Below are 22,047 nucleotides of genomic sequence, written 5' to 3'. Positions count from 1 at the left end.
ACCTATTCACCTATCACACATATATTACAAAATGTGTGATAAATATGATAAATCACACCCGTGTGAAGTAAGTGGTGCAACTCCGTGTGGGCGGGGGGTCACTTAAGGAAGTGGTTGCACCACTTAAAAATCTACTCCTTATCATATATAGCTTTGCCCACTCAATTCACAATTAATGTTCCAATTTTGGAGGTCTAGCTCATGGACTAAAAACTGGTTCTGAACCAGTGGAAAAGGGGCCTCAGAGTTACAGACTCGTAAGGGTCCAATTGGTTATATTTTTACACTCTAAATATTTCAAAAAGTACACAAAAATTCCAAAATATATATACATACACCCACACAACACCTTATAGCTGACGCACATTTTATTTTTATTTTTATATGGGTGGGTGACGTGGCATGCGATCCTTTTCTGTCCTCAGTGTCAAACACGTATAAATAAAGAATATATTTGTCAAAAACCTTCTGAATATTGTGCAGGACATTATGCTTCATGTGAACATACTCAAGATTAAAACATTTCATTCCTCATTTCTTCAGAATTTTCAACCAAACACAGCAAAACTCATATGGTGCGACTGTCCCGGCCTTGTTTCTCAAAGTAGGAACTTAAATAAAACTAAGGAAAAAAAAAATCAAAAATTCTTTAAAAAATACCATAAATATAATATAGATGTCTATTTGTGAGCCTAATCTTTTCAAAGTCCAAGCATAATGTTTTCAGTCATTTCTGATCAAAAAGATTTTGTCCCCCACACACATGGCATCAACAAATGGTGTTGTGTGCAGGCACACTACACTTTCTTTCTTTTATCATTCGTTTTTTAAGAGCCTGCCCAGGGACTACAGATGAAATTTAGCTTCGGCTAACTCTGGCCCATTTACATTGAGGTGAAAACTGACATGTTGATTAATGAGCTTTGTCCCTGTCAAATAAATACATTTTAATATTCCCTGGAGTGAAGCATGGAACTAATTTGGTCATTCTGATCAATCATTGTCTGACGATTCAAGGTCCTTGTGGAACCATTAACAATATATTCAATGAAATAGCTGGCTTTATTGCAAGATCTTTTAATTCTCACCATCTGCAAATTGGATGTACAAATAGTTCACATTGTTCCGTAGCACAATGCAGTAATATAAGCCTATTGGTCTTGTTTTCACAGGTTTATTTATTTTGTATTATTGAGTATTTCTTAGACTGGAAATACAATTCTGCAATTATTATTATTAACAGCTGTTACAATTTTCTCCCCAATGTATTAACCCATTAAGACAGGAAAAACACACACACACACACACACACACACACACACACACACACACACACACACACACACACACACACACACACAAACACACACACACACACACAGTATGAATCATCATATCTTCAGATGTGAATTTGACAAAAACGTTTACCACAAACTGCAACTAAAGGTTTTTTCCCCTGTATGAATCCTCAAGTGTTTTGGTTTATTTCCCCTTTATGAGTCCTCAGATGATTTGATATGAATCCTCACACAAGCACAAAAGAAAACACTATAAACACCGGACATAACGACTGTGTAACAATAACAAATTAATATAATTTAAAGGTAATTACATCAACAAGTATATTTCTTAGTTAGTATTTATAAAGTTTTATTAGGTCAAGGGACATAATAGCAGATAGTGCAAAGCACCCTTAATTAACATATGGACACTCCCCCAATGCTAAAATATGCTGGCGAGTTGTAAGCCTTGTGTGTGCACTCAGCGCAATTTACATAATATGGATAACGCATAAGGTGGTGGCAGTATGACCTAATTGGGGCATAACGCCTGAATTTTTGACACGTAAAATGGGGCCCAGTGTGCAGTTTGGTGTTGTGTGTGTAACAGACCGTTTGTAATTACAAAGATGCGATTATAATCCATTTCTAATGGATGAAGCCTTGGCCTGGAAGAGAGGTCATCGGTCTCCAACCTTTGACACTTAACCACAACACTCTCCAGTTGGCATGTCAGCAGTGATTGGCCAAGTCACTGCCCCTCTCCTCCATGCTTCCAGCTATAGACTTCCAGCTATAGAATCCGCGGACGGGCACCCCAGGCTCAGCCATCAATGAGGTGCAACCAGCACCAGCTATAGCATTGGCCACACCCGGCCAACAGGGAAGTCCGCATCCTGCCGGCCAGGTGGAGCAAACCAGTGCTGACTACACCCCAGCAACCGCCGTGCCCAGGGCAACCCTTCATTCATTCATATTCTTCACACAGTACTACCTTCAGTGTATGAGTGTGGTCAGGCTTACGCATGTAAATTGACGCCGCTTGGCAGGGGCATATAACCACCATGCACTATTTCTATCTTTCATCACTTGAATACAACACTTTAATGATACAACACTTAATTGAGCGACTTTTGGCACATTGTCATTGTCAACCAACAAACAATGTCATGTCATTCATCTAAATGTGGAGGCAACTCTGTTCACACGTTGACATATAGATGGCAGAGGAAACCATCATGCAAGGCACCAACCTGCTTAGTGTGAGCAGTTAGGGGTTCAGTCAGTGTATACAGTAGATGGCAGAGGAAACCATGCAAGGCACCTGCTCACTGTGAGCAGTTAGGGGTTCAGTGTCTTCCTCAAGGACACTTCGACAGAAATACAGTGGGAACCCGGGATCGAAGCGGGAACCTTCCAATTTCCAAGTGGCCGATCTACCAATCACTTTATCAACTGCATGTCCATGTCTGTTGATGTTCTAAGCTTGTTATTCTTGACATTTACTAGTCTGTGATCCACAAAGACTTTCAATTAACACCTTGAATGAGGCAGAATTTTTCAAAAATAATGGTGCGATATAGTGCCAAGCACATGAGGCAGATTTTACTCTGAAAAGCCCCGCCTTCCATTACTAACACCTAATAAAAAGGCTTAAAATGTCCTCTCCTCCTTCTCTCTCTAGAAGCGTTTATATTCCAAACGAGATGCTAGGTTAAGTCAGAAATTAAGACAGAACATTGCTGTTTTGATCAAAACCATGGAGAGACTAAAGATTTTTGTTTAGTCGGGCCGTAAACAAGGAAGTGAACGGCAGTGCACATATTTTGTTTTTTATCATTAAAAAAGACCTAAAGACGCCTATACAAGTCATAGGCACCCCGCGGTTTGAATAGAAAAGACGTGAATACACGTCCATAGTACAAAAAGGTTTGGTGCCTTGCTCAAGGACACTTGAACAGACTGTGCAGGGATTTAACCAACAGCCTTTAATTTACAGTCCAGTCGCAGCCAACTAATTATTTAATAATTCAGTTCAGTTCAGTTTGGAAAAATGTGAAAGTATATACGTTTTGAGTTCTGGGTTTAGTTCCCCGGATTAGTACTACATCCTGTGCAGATGAAGAGAACCTTATCTGAAACTGAGCTGTAGCGTATTGGAAACGAATCCAGAATCTGTGAAATACTTCAATAGAGCACACTTAATTCTTGTAGTGGAAAAGACCAAGAGGTGTACGTGAGTCACAAAAGAAAGGGGAAAAAAAGTAATGGTTGAGTCAATTTTGGTCCTACTCTCTCTCTCTCTCTGGTAATGACATCACTTCTCCTTCCTCTCTTTTTCTTCAACCAGACTCTTCAGGTGGTCCAGGTGGTACAGGGCTCTGCACACAAACATCAACTGTGTGTTAATCACGTTTCAATGATTCAGTTGCATATATGGATTTCAACATGCAGTACATTGCATTAGAACATGGTTTGTTCTGTGGGCATGTATGAGTGATGTTAAAGCCTGACAATAGGAATGAGCTTATTCTCCCTCAAAGGAAATGTCCGACAATGTCAGAGTTGTCTGTGCAAAATGGCATTAGTCGACTCATTGTTCCATTGCGAATGGGAATGATCAACTTTGTCACATCACAGGTTTACAGGTGTAAAACAATGGGTGAAATTAGTCTGACAGCATGCATTACAACTAACCCTAAATACCATGATTCAAGCATTTATTTATGTCCCTCATAAACCATCTCCTTATCATCATGGTCCATGATATTTATTTAGACTGATTTATGTATGTTTTAATTCTAACCTTTATCATTATTTTGATAATGTAATTTATGATTTCCCTCTAGCTTCTTTCTACTCCTTTTCTGTTCCTTCTACCTTTTATTAGAAGTATTATAATTACTGTGTGTGGTGATCAGACCTTACCTCTGTATTGACAGTCCACCAGAATCAACGTCCTTCAACTGGGTCTCACATACCTTCATAAAGAACAATTTAACATAACATAAATATTAGTACAATAATACTGTATAGTAAAGCTAGCCTAATACTAGTAATCCTAGTACAATACTGCTAGTTGCTACTGCTAATAATGCTGGTATTTCTCTATAATGCTGGTACAATACTACTACAGTTAGTAATAATGCTATTTCAATACTTATATCTAATGCTAGTACAATAATACCAGTAAGACGCCCTGAGGGCGAGAAGGGCGGGCGAGGTCAGGTGCACGCATCCGCCTGGGTGACGGCAGACCCAGACTGCTGGGCGAGCACTGGCGCTTTGGCATGGGGGGTCAGATCAACAAATAGAATTAATTCTGTACTGGCCATATATGGAGCGTGTCTTGAGTGTACAGGGTTTGATGAGGTCAGATCAACATATGGAATGTCAGAACAGAAGTACGGGTGTACAGCGTTAGATGAGGTCAGTGTCGTGATCTTCATATAGGCTATGGAGATGGCCATATATGGTCGTGTGACGTGTCACGAGGCGTGATGTCACGAGGCGTGACCATATATGGGGCCGTGATGTCACCATATTTGGAGGCGTGGCCATATATGGAGGCTTGGGTGACTAACTAACTGACGGACGGGAGATGCAGGTTTTCTTAGTAAATGCTACACAGCATTATAAAATGACTTGGTGTTTAGAGACATGCACACGTTCAACAGCAATGCAGGCAGCTTTGAATACAAAATAGAATTTAATGATTGAGAACACATCAATTTTAGTTTAAACATATCTGGTTAAGTGAAATATCCAGTGGTTCGTTTTCTTTTTTTTTAACTTTCTTGGATGTTATTGTTTTTAGATATTATGGAAGATCATATCTTTGACAAGTGACTATATTTCACTTGTGACATGACTTGCTCTTCTGAAAAACCTTATTTTTCTGTATCAGTAGTGCTCAATATTTCATGTCAAGGACCCCCAAAGATTATATGTAATATGCCTCCGCCCTCCATCTGAAAATATGTTTTTCCAGGGACCTCCCCAGAAGCAAAGATTTGAGTTAAAATGTTCACTCTGTAATAATATATATTCAAAGATTTGAGGCACATTTTCACAATTTTTAAAAAATAGCAGACCTACAAGTTTATAGCGCGGCACTCTGTGCCTCGCTAAGAGCTTGTAGATCTGCTATTTTTCAATAGCTAAAGTATAATATAATGCTTTAAAACACCAAAAGGGGTTCCCACCCAAAATGGTTTAAGTGTAATAATGCTGCTGCTATCTTATGAGTGCTCACCTGTGTGTGTGCAGCTTGCATGTTGAACAACATGTGTTTGAGGGTCTCGACAGGTCCTGGGTGTTTCCTACCAGCAGTCTGAATGGAACATTTTACACACAATCATTTTAGAGTTTTTATCAGTTTTAGGGATGTCACAATTACAAATGTACAGTAAGTTCACAATTCATTGTGACACAAACAATTGCAATGAACAATTTAATTGTGCTTTGGGCATTACACATTCAAACTTAATACAATTTACATTTTTAATTAGCTTCATAACCACAAATTGCACAGGGAAGATGAACTTAAATAGCAATCAATCAATCAAACTTTATTGACAGCCGTAGCCAATAGAAGACATACAACAATTAAAAACATACAAAACAGTTAAAAAAAATAAAGAAATCTATAAGAGGCACTCATACCAATGTTTCCACATAAAAGAGCGGTATCATAATATAAAACAGTGCTAAACCTTGGATTGGTCATTAATCACGTTATTATGTGACCCATCAAGTCTGCTTTTAAAGCTGAACATAAGGTTTCTCAAGAGAGCCTGGAAGGTGGTTAGGCCAGAGTCGCAGAAGAGCTGACTAGCACTGCCACCCCTAGGCTTCTTCAGGAGAATCTGAGAGCATCATTATAACTTAAGCCACTTTTAGCTTGCGCAGGCTCTCTTTTTTTAAATAATTCACCCATAAGGGGGCTGTATACAGCGGGGTGCAGTACGCTCTAAATAGATTCACCTTGACCTCAACTGAGCAATAGTGAAATTTCCTGGCTAACATATTAGCTTGGGCATCCAGCATTCTGCGCTGTCGGTGCATGTCAGCATCATCAAATATAACTCAAATTACTTAAATATACTGTACAAAGACATTCTGAATCTGACCAATGGTGCAACTGGCACCAAAACTATTTAACACGTAATACACTTAATAAAATGACTTACACCCACTTTAGAAGTGGCTTCCAATGTTTATAATTATACATTTTATCAGTAGTAGTTAGTAGTATTACAATAATTATTCTATGATTATTCCTTCCGCCTACCTGTCCTGCAGTGTCTGTCAGAGTCTGTGTGATGTTTTCATTGTCTATGGCGTCCTCTACTGGTACTGGAGACTTACTGCAAGTTGTAAATATAACTTGTGTTATTTCGATGTTTCTACTACTACTGTACTCTCACAGTGTGACTGACAGTGACAGAGATGTTTATCAACAGCTTTACTCACAAAGTGATAGGATTTTCCCACCAGCGATCAGCACCCAGCAGATCCCCAGCTGTAACAATAATAATAATAAATCATCATCATACTGCTGTCTACATTAATGTTTTTGTTTGTTCGTTTGTACATTAACTACATTGACACACAAAAGTAGCAAAAATAGCCAAACATCAGTGGTTTAGATAATTCTTCGAAAATATAAAATAAGGGAAAGTGGTTAGGTGTGTCTGTGGGGTTTTATGTATACCGAATCAATGCAAAGTATTAACAAGACCTTCTTGTGACTAAGTCATACATTAGAAGAAGCAACGGTTCATTCTTTTTGTCCCATTTCCTGAAAAGTAACCGTTTTGAACATACAAGTTTTGCATCCAACAGCGACAATATACAAACTGGATAAAGATAGCCAGACAACTATTTTACAATCTCCGAACGCCACCTCCCGAAATCCGATTACGAAAATATATTTGATAATATCTATTGATTTTTTAAATTTCCATTCTGCGAATAAGCATGCCGTATAATATATGGTTTGATTTGATATTAAGATATATTTGCGCAAATGTAAAGTATAGTGTTTGATGTGAAGCACATTGTGCATGAATGTGTGTGAAATGATAGATGGGTTGTAGTTATATTTGGTGTTAAAATGTCTTTCTACCTTGAAAGTCCTGCTCTGAACAACTGTCTCTCTCTACAGTCTGTCTCATCTCCTTCTCACAGCCCTGACGGACGGACAGACAGACAGACAGACAGACAGACAGACAGACAGACAGACAGACAAATCAGTAATAATAGAGCTAGAAGCTCTCAAGCAGGACTACTTGTTTTATACAGTACTTCACATAATTTATGTTATACTGTTTTTTATAAATCTTCAAGGTACAACACTGTCTTTTGCTTTCAGTATATGGAGTCAACAGTGTCCATGAGCAAGGCACTAAAACTAAATGGAGCCTCCATGATGACAAACCCTATATGCATTAAGGATAAACATGACGCAACATACACAAAATGTGGGATTGCGGTTTTACCTGTTTGCTCTTCATCGCTCCATCCTCCTCTTCTATGTCTCTGAGCCAGGAGGGAGCTGAACATGTGCGTACACACACACACACACACACACGTCACACACACACACACACAACTGCTACAACAGTGGGTTTCAAAGTGGGTTCCTCCAAATGGCCCCGTACAGGTCTGTAACTCTGAGAGTGTACAAATGTTTTTTGTATACACTCTCAGAGTTATGGGGGTTTTAAAACAACTTTACACTAAATGGAACAGAGCATTAATTAGTATCACATAGGAAGAGTTATTCTGTGTGAGTCCTCACAAGTATAAAAGTAGTATACAAGTAATAATGAGTTTGTCGACATACCTGTGTGGTCAAGTGCATGAGAATGGTCAAATGTCATCGGGGTCAGACAGGGGTCGTTCAGCCACACCTGGACACCGTGAGTCTGAGAATTAAATATGACACTATGATTCATAATAATATGGAAGTACCATATAATATTGCTTTAAAGGTTTTATGACATTCATTTTCATTTATTTTTCTTTTTCTTTTTTCTTTTAGGTTTTATGACCTCAATTACACCCAAAAAACCTGAACTTTGAACATTCAGTGGATTTTCTGTGGTCTGAAGTTTTCTTTGGGGTTTGGAGCTACTTTTGAGCTACAATGAAAACAGGCAACACAGTGAAACAGTGACATCTGCTGGCAAATCCCATTGACTTGGATTTGCAGTAAGTGATGTCACTTACTGCCGGCAAATCAGAGCACCTGTTTGAGCCAGAAAACCACAGATCACAGAAAATCTACTGAATGTTAAAAGTTCATGTTTTTTGGGTGCAATTGAGATTAGAAAACCTAAAAAAAATAAGAACAATTCCAAAACCTTTTTTTTAATGTCACAATCCCTTTAAGTTCAATTTTCTAACAATGTTTCTCACCTTAGAATCTCTATGGATAGGACACAATGATTCAGTCTGTCTCAATACATCTAATACTGATCTGAGAGGAGAAGAGAGATCAAATTAGACCACTAAATAAAGATACCACCAAAGACTGTGGCGTTATCAAATTAAGATATATGATCAGACCCCCAGGGGTCCATTGGGGGGTTCCAGGGGGTCCACAGTAAAAGGAGTTAATACAACATCACAATCATTGTAATCCATGTATATGTTGGATATTCAAAAGTAGAAGATCTACAAGCTTTCAAATCTGCTATATTTTAATGTTTAGGAATTTTAGACATAAGACAAAAAATCTTCTCTTTTGGGGGTTTGAGAAATACTGATTTATGGGTCCAGTAGGTTTCCTATAAATAAAGCGTACAGCGAGGTTTAACCCATTTAGACCTGGTCTAACCTATACGTTGTTTAACCTTTCATGCCGGATGCGACCTCTGTGTCTCATCAAACCGATTGCACAGAAAATAGTATACATGTACGAAATTGCAATTCCGTAGATAAACGACCCAAAAGTCTGTACAAATGACACTGAAATACCTCCCCATAGACAGTGACGGAGGGGCGCCATCTCTACCCATCTTGAGCCACGTGAAGCACCGCACAGTCGTTATGCTGAGCGTTGCGAAGTTCGGTAGAGCCGACTCAGCAGAACCGATGGGCACAGAATAGTAAATAATATAAAGCCACGGTGAAATTGCACTTCCGTGTTTGTGAAAGCCACGCCTCCGTCAAACACTAGTATGAACTTTTGGGTCTTTTAGTCGTTTATCTACGGAAATTTCGTACATAATTATATACTATTTTCTGTGAGATCAGGCTGGTCTCATATAGCAACATAAATATTTTTTCTTTTAGTTTTCCCTTACCAGTGTTGCGGACTCTATTTCTTTCTCTTTTTTTATTTTTTATTTATTTCTCTTTTTTTAGGAGGCGTCAGGTCTACTGCTTTCCGTTGGGTTGGCATGGAATAAGTTTACTGTTTACTCAATCAGAATTGTAATTGATAAATATACGACACCCATTCCTACCTGTGTTTTCTGTGTCTGGTGGTGGTGTACAACTGGTCCCGTGTCAGACACTGAATACAACCAGGTCTTTTAGCACAGAGGTCAGTCTCGGAGAGCAGGTCTGAGTACAGACAGAACATGACATTATATTATATTGTGACAATAGACCAGAGTATTCGTTTTACAAAAACAAATCCAGAATCACCCCAGGCAGAGGAAGTGTAGCACCCAGGATTACATTAGATAATTGACACTGGGTGAAGAAATGGGTTACAAAATCGTGGGATAAAATTAAAAAAAAGTCCAGAATCAAAAACCATGAATGTCTATCTGTGTTGCTGTGGAGGATGCACTGAATCTGTGTATTTGTGGGGGAGGGAGGGTAGGCATCGGCTTCCCTGATTTTTCACCCTGACCCATCGGCTTTCACGGATTGGCTGAGCTTTGCTTCACGTGAGTGAAGTGACATTGTGTTTACCTTGTAAATTGTGTGCAGAGGTGTGAGTGACAGGCAGCGAGCCGTCATATGGGAGGGTCAGTAGTTCCTCGGTCGTCATGGAGAAGATGTCTGGTTCTCTATGGCGATGGCCTGATAGAAAGTCTAGCTCTGTACTGTTCACACACTCCCCAAAAACTATGTTAAAAATAAAAACACCACGAGAGTTTCATGAAAAGATGAAGTCAAAATAGTTTATATTAAAACTAGGTGTAAAAGAAATACAATTGTAACAAAGTAAAAACAGTATTAAACTCATTGGTCTGGCTGATATACAGTATTTAACATTTTTTGTGACAGGTTAAGTAGTAATAGTAGTAGTACTGGTAGTCATAGTATGGTAATAGTAGTATAATACTAGTATAGTAATCTCAGTGTAGCAATAGTAAATTAGTAATACTAGTAGTATTATTTATAATGAAATGAGATGGACCCCACGGTGGACCCTCTTGTAATTTATGGTGTCATCCACTCACAGTTAACAGTTTTTGCATTGAGTTGTGCTTGAAATGTACTGTAATTCAGCAAACTGTTAATAAATTCTTCAATCAATCAGATACGTACAGTGTGTGTCTGTGTGTGATGTCACAGGTAGCTTCAGTCTGCCAGTCTGGTGAGAACTCTCAAAGTCTGAGATGTAAGCTTCCAGAGCCTCTGTCGCCGACTCATAGTCCTGATAGACATCAATCAATTAGTTAGATAATGTTAATCAGTCATATCACTGGATAGTGGATATTATGTACGCATATACTATAGTCCAGGGGTCTTCAACACAGGGTCCGGGACCCCTAGGTGTTCCTCAAGAATAGAGTTACTACAGGAAGGTTGCCAAATCATTGATAGGATTTTCTCTTTACATTAACCACTTGAACCTTAGCATCCCTATACTGAGGAGAACTTTAGCCAAAAATAGCCGATCTACCGATAATGCCTCACTCTCTCACCTAATATAGGTACAGTCAAACAAATAATGTTTTCCATATCAAAATTTACGAAGTAATGTATTTAGGAATGGACATATCGGCATATGTTAGCAATATCGGTATCGAATCTATATCGGTTTTAGCCAATATTTTATTTTATGTTGAGAATAAAAAGCCTGAAAAGGCCTTTTGTGATGATGAAGGCTGCAGATTATATCAGTCTTCAAAGGGTCAACAAGTTGGAACAATCGGATTATGGGGTATTATCGGGGCAACAGGTGTGACAACCTTGTCTTTGTATGTGATGGTTTTGTCAAGGTGTGACGGTAACAAGCTGCCCTTCAGGCGTCCACAACTCCTCAACAGAGACGAGACTCCGGACTCAATGTCTGACATACTGAAAAGAAACATGTTGACATTAATAAGACCATCATTAATTAGTAAGACATTAGTAATGGTGCTCTATCTTGTGATAGCAGTAGTCATTGCTGCGGAGTGCAGCTGTGTCTCCAACTGGTTATTAAACCGAAAACTCATTTTCAGGTGGGTTGCAACTTGCAAGTTTCATCCAATCAGGAGAGAACCCATTCACCAGTAGTGGTGGAAGAAGTACTCAGATATTTTACTTAAGTAAAAGTTGCAACTAGCAATACGATATAAATATACTCTGTTACAAGTAGAAGGCTTGCGTTCAAAAGTATTGGCATGAAAATAAAATATACTTAAAGTACTGCAACTTAAGTAAAAGTACTAAAATGTTGGCAGATCTAGAAGACCATGATGCGTTGTGAGCTTGTAGATTGGTTATTTTCAAATAGCCTATGTATGGGCTGAAGTGGTTAATGTTTTATATGTTTTATAATATAATCATTTATATCTGTGCAAAGTAACTAGTAGTCCTAAGCTTAACTAAAGATTTCAAATAATTGTAATGGAGTAAAAGTACAATATTTGCCAAATTGCCTCCGAGATGTAGTGGAGTACAAGTATTGAAAATTAGAAATGAAATAAATAGGGGGGAAATACTTCAATACTAGTGTTTAAATTCCAATGTTGTGATTTTTGTCTATTTTGTTCATTGTTTATTCGCGCTGTATGATCCGTGTACCTTCTGTATCCTCACCCTATTGGATGAAATTCATACCCCGACCTGATTAATTAAACGACAGTTTAATGAAACTTATATATGACTAAATCTTAAATGCTCCATTTTATTATGTTCACACAGCTGTGTGATGCTAAGCTAAGAAACGTTCACAAAGACAAAGTTTTAAACTGACCTCGAAATAAACCGAAGAAGTCCTTCCTGTCCAGGACCAGTTTGTGGTGTTTGTACTTCATACAACTTTATAAACTTTGAATAAATCAAGATATGAACAGACCATACAATAATAACAGTAAAACTACGAGTAAGGTGGTTAAACTTTTAAAAAACAAAACACATCCGTACGTCATTTCCTCTCACACAGGAAGCACTCACTTCAAAATAAAGTGAAAGCAGTGACCTACGCAGAAAATAGTGACTTTGCAGTCACGTGCTGTGTGAAAATGCATCATTAATTAATTGGGCCATAATAAAAAATACCCACAGAATAACATAGTAGTCTACTACTTACTTGATTATGTGAACTTTCAAACTTGAAAATGAAACCAATATTTTGTTTATAACTATTAAACAGAGTAAGATTATTTAAATTGTTTTTGGACTATAGGCTGAGGCTCATTATTAGGCCCCATGAAACAAAAGACAACATTGTTGTAAGGATAAATGGAAACTGAAAACCATAACTCACATGGTTCCAGTCCTGCAACTGGTTTGGTGTTCTGAAAACTGTTTGTCAAATATATAAATGGTAAATTAAAACATTGAATATGGTTCGTTTTCTGAATACTGTTTAGAAATTGTTCATTAAAAACTTAGAAATAGGTATTTAAAACGAAAATATAACCCATTTCAAAATTTCCTTTGGTTCGAAACAGAATTAAGAATTCAAAACAATTAAGACGCACCGCGCCCTGTAGGCCTACTGTGTTCTCTGGAGGGGAGAGAACAGATGGTGGAGGTGAAGGAACACTGTCCCCCCCCCCCTCCCAGTGAGCTGTGGCGTTCCACAAGGAAGCATACTAGGGCCTTTACTGTTCCTAATATATGTAAACGACATGACATCAGCTAAGCTTGTGACTGCAACTTGTTCCTGTTCATAGATGACTCAGCACTGCTGGTCTCGGACAGGAATAAACTGCAGGTTGAAAAGACCCTCAGCTCTGAACTCGGTAGAATCTGCACCTGGCTCGCTGATAACAAACTATCCTTACACCATGGGAAAAACTGAATCCATTCTCTTCGGATCAAATAGTAATCTCAGCAAGGCAGATGGCTTCTTGGTTAGAGTGGGTGACAATATTATCACATGAAAAGATGAAATTACCTACCTATAGGTTCCATCCTGGAGGCCAATCTTTCCCGTGATAAAATGGCCACCAACGTCATCAAAAAAGTAAATCAAAGAACAAGATTCCTTTACAGGATCTCCTCACTGGTCAACAAAAACACCTTGAAGACCTTAACAGGAGCCCTCGTACAAGGTTTCTTTGACTATGCATTATGCACCTCTTGGTACCACAGCACCTCAAAGGCCCTTAAAACAAGGCTCCAGACCTCCCAAAACAAACTGGTCAGGCTCCTACTTGGCCTCACCCCCCTCACCCCTGCCCACTTTGACAGGCTGGGATGGCTTAGGGTCGACGACAAAGTACAGCATCTTGCAATGGGTCTGGTCCACAAGATTCGATACACCACCAAGATACCCATGTATACCTGTCTAAATACTTTCTTAATGTAAACGAAGTCCACACCCACACCAACACCAGAGGGAGTGCAACAAACCATGTACAACCCAGATTCGGCACAAACAAGGGTCTAAATTATTTTCGCTCCTATGCCACCAAAATGTGGAACGCCCTACCAACAGTCATTAAGACATGTGAATCCCTTGACTCCTTCAAAACCGCTCTCAAGGGCACCTACGGATGGCTGCAGTTCGAAACTGGCCCCCGTAAAATCTGAATCCCCCCCACCGCCCCCCCCTTTTCCCTTTTTGATGAATTCCTGTTCTGTTCTTTAACTATATAGAAGTGTCTATTTGTACGTCTCTAAATGTTTTCGGATATCCGAAAGAATCGGGTTATATTTTCGTTTTAAATACCTATTTCTACGTTTTTTTTTTAAAGATTTTTTTTGCGGCTTACGCCTTTATTGATTTTTTAAGGGATAGAAAGTAGGCTGACAGGAAACGGGAGAGAGATGGGGGGATGACATGCGGTAAGGGCCGTGTCGGGTCCGGGAGTCGAACCCGCGGCACACCGCGACTGGATCACCAGTCCGGTGCCCAGACCGTTACGCTACGGCCTGGGCCTATTTCTACGTTTTTAATGAACAATTTCTAAACAGTATTCAGAAAACGAACCATATTCTACGTTTTAATTTACCATTTATATATATTTGACAAACAGTTTTCAGAACACCAAACCGTATTCTGAATACTGTTTGTCAAATACGAAATTAGAATTCAAATGGCCGTAAAATACACGGACCCCTATGGTTATTATTTATATAATATAAATAATCTAGCCAACACCAATTGGGAGTTGGGAGTGGTGTTTGTTGGCTCCTGGATATCCTGGCCACCACGGGGTCATGAGCTCTGCAAAGCTGCTGTCTCACCGCGGTACTGCCAGTGCATCTATAGGTGGCGGTGGTGTGCTTCTTGCCTTTCCTGCCTTTGTCATAGCTTGGCTCCCAGACCCAGTGCCAGTTTGCTTGCCTCTAGTTCTGGGTGCCAGACGTGGTCGGCAACCTTTTTGACATGAAGTGCGGCAGTGCCACTATTTTATTTTCTTGAAAGTCAGCGTGCCATATCAACATTAAGTTTAATTATGACACAACACCACATCAAAATAAAATATTACCAACAGATACATTTATACACAACCTTTTTTCCCCCTTGCCTTAATTGGAAATGTTTTCTTTCACATCAGGACAAACCTCTGCTCATTAGACAGTAACTCATCTATCTCCCAGACTCCCTCCTCAGTCAGAGTTCAGAGACAGTTTGTTTGATAATGTAAAATGATGTGCAGGATGTGATTTTCATACAGATGTAAGGAGACACTATAATTGACTTCATTTGTACAAAATAATATTGTATTATTGACATTGTAAACCAAAAATCATCTCTTTCACACTTGGCCAGTGTGCCAATGCCCAATGATTACACCCTTGTGGCAACGTTGTGCATAAGGTTGCTTACCCCTGCCATGGACAGACCACATCAGAAATGTGATCCATCCATGTGGCACCTAGTGCCATTCGTAGCATTCTTGTGACTCCATCCAGAGCCCTTTCCTGTTGTGCTGCAAGGGTTAATGTCCCAGGCCCATTGCATGTCTCAGTGCCAATGCCCATACTGCAGTACTGCCTCCACTACTGAGCTCTGTTTCTTGAAGTATTAATTCTCCTCCCATGACAGATTGCCACACTCCCCTCATTGTTGTAGTATCTTTGACCACATGATGTAATTATGTTATATGTCTCAATGAAATAGTGACACCACCTCCAACCACTGATGAAAGATTTTACAGGAGTCGTTAATGTTTTTCAGGCCATGGACCCCTTCTGAGAGGGGGGTAGGTATACCATAATTTAGGCCTATATCATAAGATAATAGCCTATGTTGCAGATTCAAATTCCATATTCAAGATTCATAATTTCCGATACCATAGCTTGGTAGACTTGCTTGACAGCACTATCAGTGTTATATAAATTAATGTTAATTAATATTATGTTGGATTCAACCACTTAACCCCCCTAAACGTTGTAAACTTGACCATTGGCTCTGAAATTGGTCTTCCCTTTCCCCTATACTACACAAAACCAGTTAAAATACCACTTGAAATATAGGCTATAGCCGATCTACAAACTCACGTGTGATGCGTTGTGGGCTTGTAGCTAGACTAATGTTCCCCCCAGCATAGGGATGGGCAGAGATTTGGATGGGCAGTATTTGAAATACATGTATTTGAAATACGTATTTGAAATACTTTTTTGTATTTTGTAATTTGTATTTTGCTGGGATGGAAGAAATGAGATGTATTTTGTATCTAAATACTTTCAGATTGAGTATTTTCTGTATTTCAAATACATAAAATACTTTTTTTGTTTTAATGTAATTTTATTCTCAAATGGACACATGTTAAACATTTACACTGCCTCAGGTTTACCCAGGTTTACCCACCCATACACACAACACAACACAATGTGTGATGTCACTTATATTCCGCCTTCTGATTAATCAATCAGATTGATTGATTGAAATATTTATTAACAGTTTGCAGAAATACAGTACATTTCAAGCACAAACTCAATACAAAGACTGTTAACTATGAGTAGACGACCCAATTAATCATTACACTTGTTTACAACAAGGTCCACCTGCATGTTCAATTCATCAAAACATTTAGAGACGTACAAATAGACACTTCTATTAGTTAAAGAACAGCACAGGAATTCATCATAAAAGAAGCAAAAAGGGAAAAGAAACATATACAGTGAGGGAAAAAGGGGAGGGGGGTGGGGGGGATTCAGATTTTACGGGGGCCAGTTTCGAATTGCAGCCGTCCGTAGGTGCCCTTTGAGAGCGGTTTTGAAGGAGTCAAGGGATTCACATGTCTTAGGTCAGATTCTCACCTAATACTTCGGTAGACTCAAATCCGTATGGGCGGGGAATTGGGATTCTTGCCTATTTAATTGGCTGGGGTTTGCCTTCACACTGTCATTCGCAGCAATTGGAAACGCAGCAGGGGGGACCTTTATCAATGTGTTCCATTCATAAACTATAGCCTACACAGTGAAATCTATGGTGATAAAATTACACTCATAACGTGCATGTGTCGTGCCGTCTGGGACCCCCCCCCCCCCCCCCCCCCTCTCTCTCTCTCTACGCACGCAGCCGCCACACACTGTTCTTTTGGGCATGCAGCACAGCGCTGCATGAACGCACTGATATAACTCCCCAGTCCCACACAGTGACAGCACTCCGTGTTTACGGCACGCACAGACAGACAGACAGACAGAATATTATGTAGGCTATAATACACTGCAGTGTTTTTATGTGTTTTCTTAAGCAATTGATTAATGTACACGTCCTCATTTCGATCAGGGCTTCAGTCTCCTTATTCGACCACGTCTATCCACAGTAACGGGACATCTTTGCGCTGCGTAAAATATGTATAGTGTATATGTATATAGTATGTATAGTATAGCAAAGCTCTCTGGTATGAATGCGACCTTAGGTCGCATTCATACCAGAGAGCTTTGCTGCGATTAAAACGAATCCTGCTGCGCATTGTCAGAAAGTGCGCTTCGTTTGGCAGGTGTGAAGGCTCATTCGAATCCTAATGCGCAGCAAATAACCGCATTTTACTCCGCCCAAAAACGTGGGTTTCGCTTCGCTTCGAATCGCACTTGACTACGATTCGGTGCAGGTGTGAATGCAATCCGCAGTAAATAAAGGAAATGAAGCAAACATAATGTGGCGGGTGAGGAGCTGAACACAGTTGGAGACGGAGAAGGCATATTTTACGCAGCGCAAAGATGTCCCGACAGTCCCGTTACTGTGGATAGACGTGGTCGAATAAGGAGACTGAAGCCCTGATCGAAATGAGGACGTGTACATTAATCAATTGCTTAAGAAAACACATAAAAACACTGCAGTGTATTATAGCCTACATAATATTCTGTCTGTCTGTGCGTGCCGTAAACATGGAGTGCTGTCACTGTGTGGGACTGGGGAGTTATATCAGTGTGCTCATGCAGCGCTGTGCCTCCATGCCCAAAAGAACAGTGTGTGGCGGCTGTGTGCGTTGAGAGAGAGGCACGACACATGCACGTTATGAGTGTAATTTTATCACCATAGATTTCACTGTGTAGGCTATAGTTTATGAACGGAACACATTGATAAAGGTCCCCCCTGCTGCGTTTCCAATTGCTGCGAATGACAGTGTGAAGGCAAACCCCAGCCAATTAAATATGCAAGAATTCCATTTCCCCGCCCATACGGATCTGAGTCTACCGAAGTATTAGGTGAGAATGTGACCTTAATGACTGTTGGTAGGGCGTTCCACATTTTGGTGGCATAGGAGCGAAAATAATTTAGTCCCTTGTTTGTGCCGAATCTGGGTTGTACATGGTTTGTTGCACTCCCTCTGGTGTTGTGGGTGTGGACTTTGTTTACATTAAAATTTGTTTTGGGAGGTCTGGAGCCTTGTTTTAAGGGCCTTTGAGGTGCTGTGGTACCAAGAGGTGCATGCATAGTCAAAGAAACCTTGTACGAGGGCTCCTGTTAAGGTCTTCAAGGTGTTTTTGTTGACCAGTGAGGAGATCCTGTAAAGTTATCTTGTTCTTTGATTGACTTTTTTGATTACATTGGTGGCCATTTTATCACTATGCATGCACCTCTTGGTACCACAGCACCTCAAAGGCCCTTAAAACAAGGCTCCAGAGCTCCCAAAACAAACTGGTCAGGCTCCTACTTGGCCTCACCCCCCGAACCCCTGCCCACTTTGACAGGCTGGGATGGCTTAGGGTCGACGACAGAGTACAGCATCTTGCAATGGGTCTGGTCCACAAAATTCGATACACCACCAAGATACCCATATACCTGTCTAAATACTTCCTTAATGTAAATGAAGTCCTCACCCACAACACCAGAGGGAGTGCAACAAACCATGTACAACCCAGATTCGGCACAAACAAGGGACTAAATTATTTTCGCTCCTATGCCACCAAAATGTGGAACGCCCTACCAACAGTCATTAAGACATGAATCCCTTAACTCCTTCAGAACCGCTCTCAAAGGGCACCTACGGACGGCTGCAATTCGAAACTGGCCCCCGGAAAATCTGAATCCCCCCCCCCACCCTTTTTTTCCCCTCACTGTATATGTATCTTTTCCCTTTTTGCTTCCTTTATGATGAATTCCTGTGCTGTTCTTTAACTATATAGAAGTGTCTATTTGTACGTCTCTAAGTGTAATGCTTAAATTGGGTCGTCCACTCACAGTTAACAGTCTTTGTATTGATTTTTTGCTTGAAATGTACTGTAATTATGCAAACATATTTCAATCAATCAATCAATCAAAGCTTACACACTCAAATTGAACCACAAATGAGAGGCAGAGTAGGGCGGGCCTTCAGTTGTTGGAGACTAACCTCACAAGGCTCATATCTTCAAGTTCTTCTTAATAAACTTCAATGTATTAGACATTCTGACAGGTCATTAATTTAATATTTGGCAATCAATTATGAATTTACTTATCATTATACAAATGTTCATAAAAATGTATTTTCATGTATTTTCAAAATACAAAATACATATTTGTATCTCAAATACATTTCTCAGACCAGTATTTGTATTTTGTATTTAGATACATTGTTTGACCCAGTATTTGTATTTTGTATCAAAATACATTTTCAATGTATTTTGCCCAGGGTTCAAGTAGTTAATGTTAAAAGTTTCTATCACACAAACATACATTTTTTACAACCCCCCTGTAGTTATTCATTCAGTCCAATTATTGTGAGGGAAAAAAAAGTCTACGTATACCCTGGTTACACTGACATCAATTTGTAAAAAATATTATGAACTAGAAAAAGTGCCCTTCTGGGCACAGGTCTCCACCAGGATAGGAATGTAGGACATTGCAGCTTGCCTTCATCTGGTGGTTGGATAAAAGGGCAACAAAAGTAAACTAGGGAGTTGGCATACAAAGTTATCCACAGATCCGTGCAGTTAGAGGTAAAAACACTTTTCGGCCAGTTATAGCGCCACCTTGAGGCTGAGTTGAAATTGTTCATGTGACATTTCTTCCTCGGCCTAGTGGGAATGTGCGTGCAGAATTTCACGGAAATCACGCGATGTGTTCATGATTTGCAGCATTTTGTTTGAAACTGAGCACTCCTGTGAACTTTGGAAGCCAATCTTAACCAATCAGGATGGAGTCTGAGAAATCTGAAAGACCCGTTTCGTTGAATGGCTCTAGAGAGACTGTGTACCAATTTGCGCGATGTTTGGACAAAATCTGTAGGTGTACTGTGCAAAAACTTGTTTTGCACAAAGCGGCCTCCTGGTGGCGCTATAACAGGCCGTTCTGGAAAGTTTGGGGCAGAGGTTCATCGTTGGCATCCAGGGAGTGTGTGTGCAAAATTTGGCATCGACCGGGTTAACGGTGGCCGAGATTAGCTGCTCACCGACACACACACGGACGGACACACTGACGGACACACGGACGGACGGACGGAGTGCAAAACATACTCTCCCCCCCATGCCTTCGGCCTGGTGGAGACAATAACAATAGGCCTATAGCCTACAATAGCACAGTGAGTCACAGACTGGGGGGTCCGGGGAACCCATGCAGTACCTACCTGTCAGTTGCTGCAGGTGTCCGGGGACCCCCCAGTAGGCCTACCTACCTGTCAGTTGCTGGTGTGCGGGGACCCCCGTTAGGCTACTGGCTGGGGGTCCCAGAGATAGAAATGCCACTAAATGGGGGTCCGCAGTCTAATGCATGTCAAACTAGCCCTAACCTAACCATAACCTCACAAAAACAAGCAGTCCGTGTTGTAGGAAAATTACCAACGGGGTTCGAACCGGCAAATTAAGAGGCTAAGACTAAGTCAGATGACTAGTCCAGTACACCACCAAGGACACTGCCAAGTTAGAGATCGGGCTCTGTATTGTGTATTTAAGTTGTGACGTCAGCCACTTCCGGATTCTATTCCAGGAAGTTCCACGTCATATATTTTCTCTCGCGGGCGTGGCCTCACCCCGGAAGGAAGTGACGGCCGGCACCCTTAAATACGGAAGAGACGCGTGGAGCCGAGTTTGGTCAGTGTTTGTTTGGAAGTGCCACGTCACCATCGGAGCAGGTATGTTATTTACTACTTAACGCTGTTGTTGTTTTTGTGTTCAAACGTCTATCACCTATGAAATTACTTGTTATGATGTTTATATATGATGTTTCTACAAAATTGTAAAGCAGTGTTTCAGTAGCTGAATGGTTAACGTCGACGGTTTATAAACACCGGGCCTGAGTTCACTTCCCCGTCGAGGACCGAGAGTGTTTTTCTACCAAACAAACACAATTGCTTTTGCGTCGAGGTCCACGGACCACCATGTTACATAAATAGACACAATGGTGGTCAGTGGCTCAGATACTGAATGGACCTCTACTAGATGCAAAAACTTTTGTAAGAAGAAAACACACTCTCAGTCCTGGACGGGGAGTAGCCCGTGACCAACGTTACATTAACGTCGACAGTACCCACTCGACTACCGGAACACGGCTTTGAAGAGTAGTATTCACATATATAAACACAACAAGTAACTTCAAAAGTGAACATGTTTGAGCCACGGACTACCATTTCACATTAATAGACTCTCACAATGGTGGTCAGTGGCTCAAATGCTGAATAAATAATCGACTAGAGGTGAATAGAGTATTGTTTGGTATGTAAAAGGACAAACATTGTGAAAATTGTCGGGAAGCAACAAACATTCTTTGAAATTGGAGGGAAACGATTTCGGGCACTCATGTTAACAAAGCTCAGTCACTAACCACTATGGCTATGCTACAATCAGCATTATATAATTGTAGCGCCGGCCGCAGCTAGAATATGCAGGCTTTAGACTCTCTTTATAAGGATAGATGACAAGGAGTTTATCATTGGAACGCCACCGGTCGCTCCGTTTATTATAAATCCCCACAACAACTGATGATCACAGCCAACACTGGCGCATCACAACACTGCGTCATCAAAGCACGCCAGCCTTCAGG

At 40.3% G+C, this 22,047-nt stretch overlaps 2 protein-coding genes across 3 annotated transcripts in view; both read right to left on the bottom strand.

Moving 5' to 3' along the window:
• LOC310862744 (cysteine desulfurase-like) overlaps nt 1-22,047 on the bottom strand; it is a 333,633-nt gene that overhangs the window by 260,776 nt on the left and 50,810 nt on the right. The window lies entirely within an intron of this gene.
• On the bottom strand, nt 1,537-12,573 carry cUnh18orf54 (chromosome Un C18orf54 homolog). Of its 2 annotated transcripts, none has more exons than XM_083770823.1 (14): nt 12,436-12,573; nt 11,444-11,552; nt 10,797-10,905; nt 10,215-10,370; nt 9,758-9,857; nt 8,706-8,766; nt 8,131-8,212; nt 7,784-7,839; nt 7,411-7,474; nt 6,756-6,804; nt 6,574-6,649; nt 5,536-5,613; nt 4,209-4,261; nt 1,537-3,661 (listed from the first exon to the last, which is right to left on the bottom strand). In XM_083770823.1, exons 2-14 carry the CDS (start codon nt 11,549-11,551, stop codon nt 3,598-3,600), a joined length of 1,056 nt encoding a protein of 351 aa, XP_083626949.1. In that variant the 5' UTR covers nt 11,552; nt 12,436-12,573; the 3' UTR covers nt 1,537-3,597. The 2 variants fall into 2 exon arrangements, with proteins under 2 accessions (XP_083626949.1, XP_083626950.1); XM_083770824.1 differs by having other exon boundaries at nt 8,131-8,197.

This window comes from Protomyctophum parallelum (genome assembly GCF_964188405.1).
Source record: "Protomyctophum parallelum genome assembly, chromosome: 8".
Taxonomy (NCBI): domain Eukaryota; kingdom Metazoa; phylum Chordata; class Actinopteri; order Myctophiformes; family Myctophidae; genus Protomyctophum; species Protomyctophum parallelum.
The sequence above is the reverse complement of the archived record's forward strand: the minus strand, read 5'-3'. Positions and strand labels throughout refer to the sequence as shown.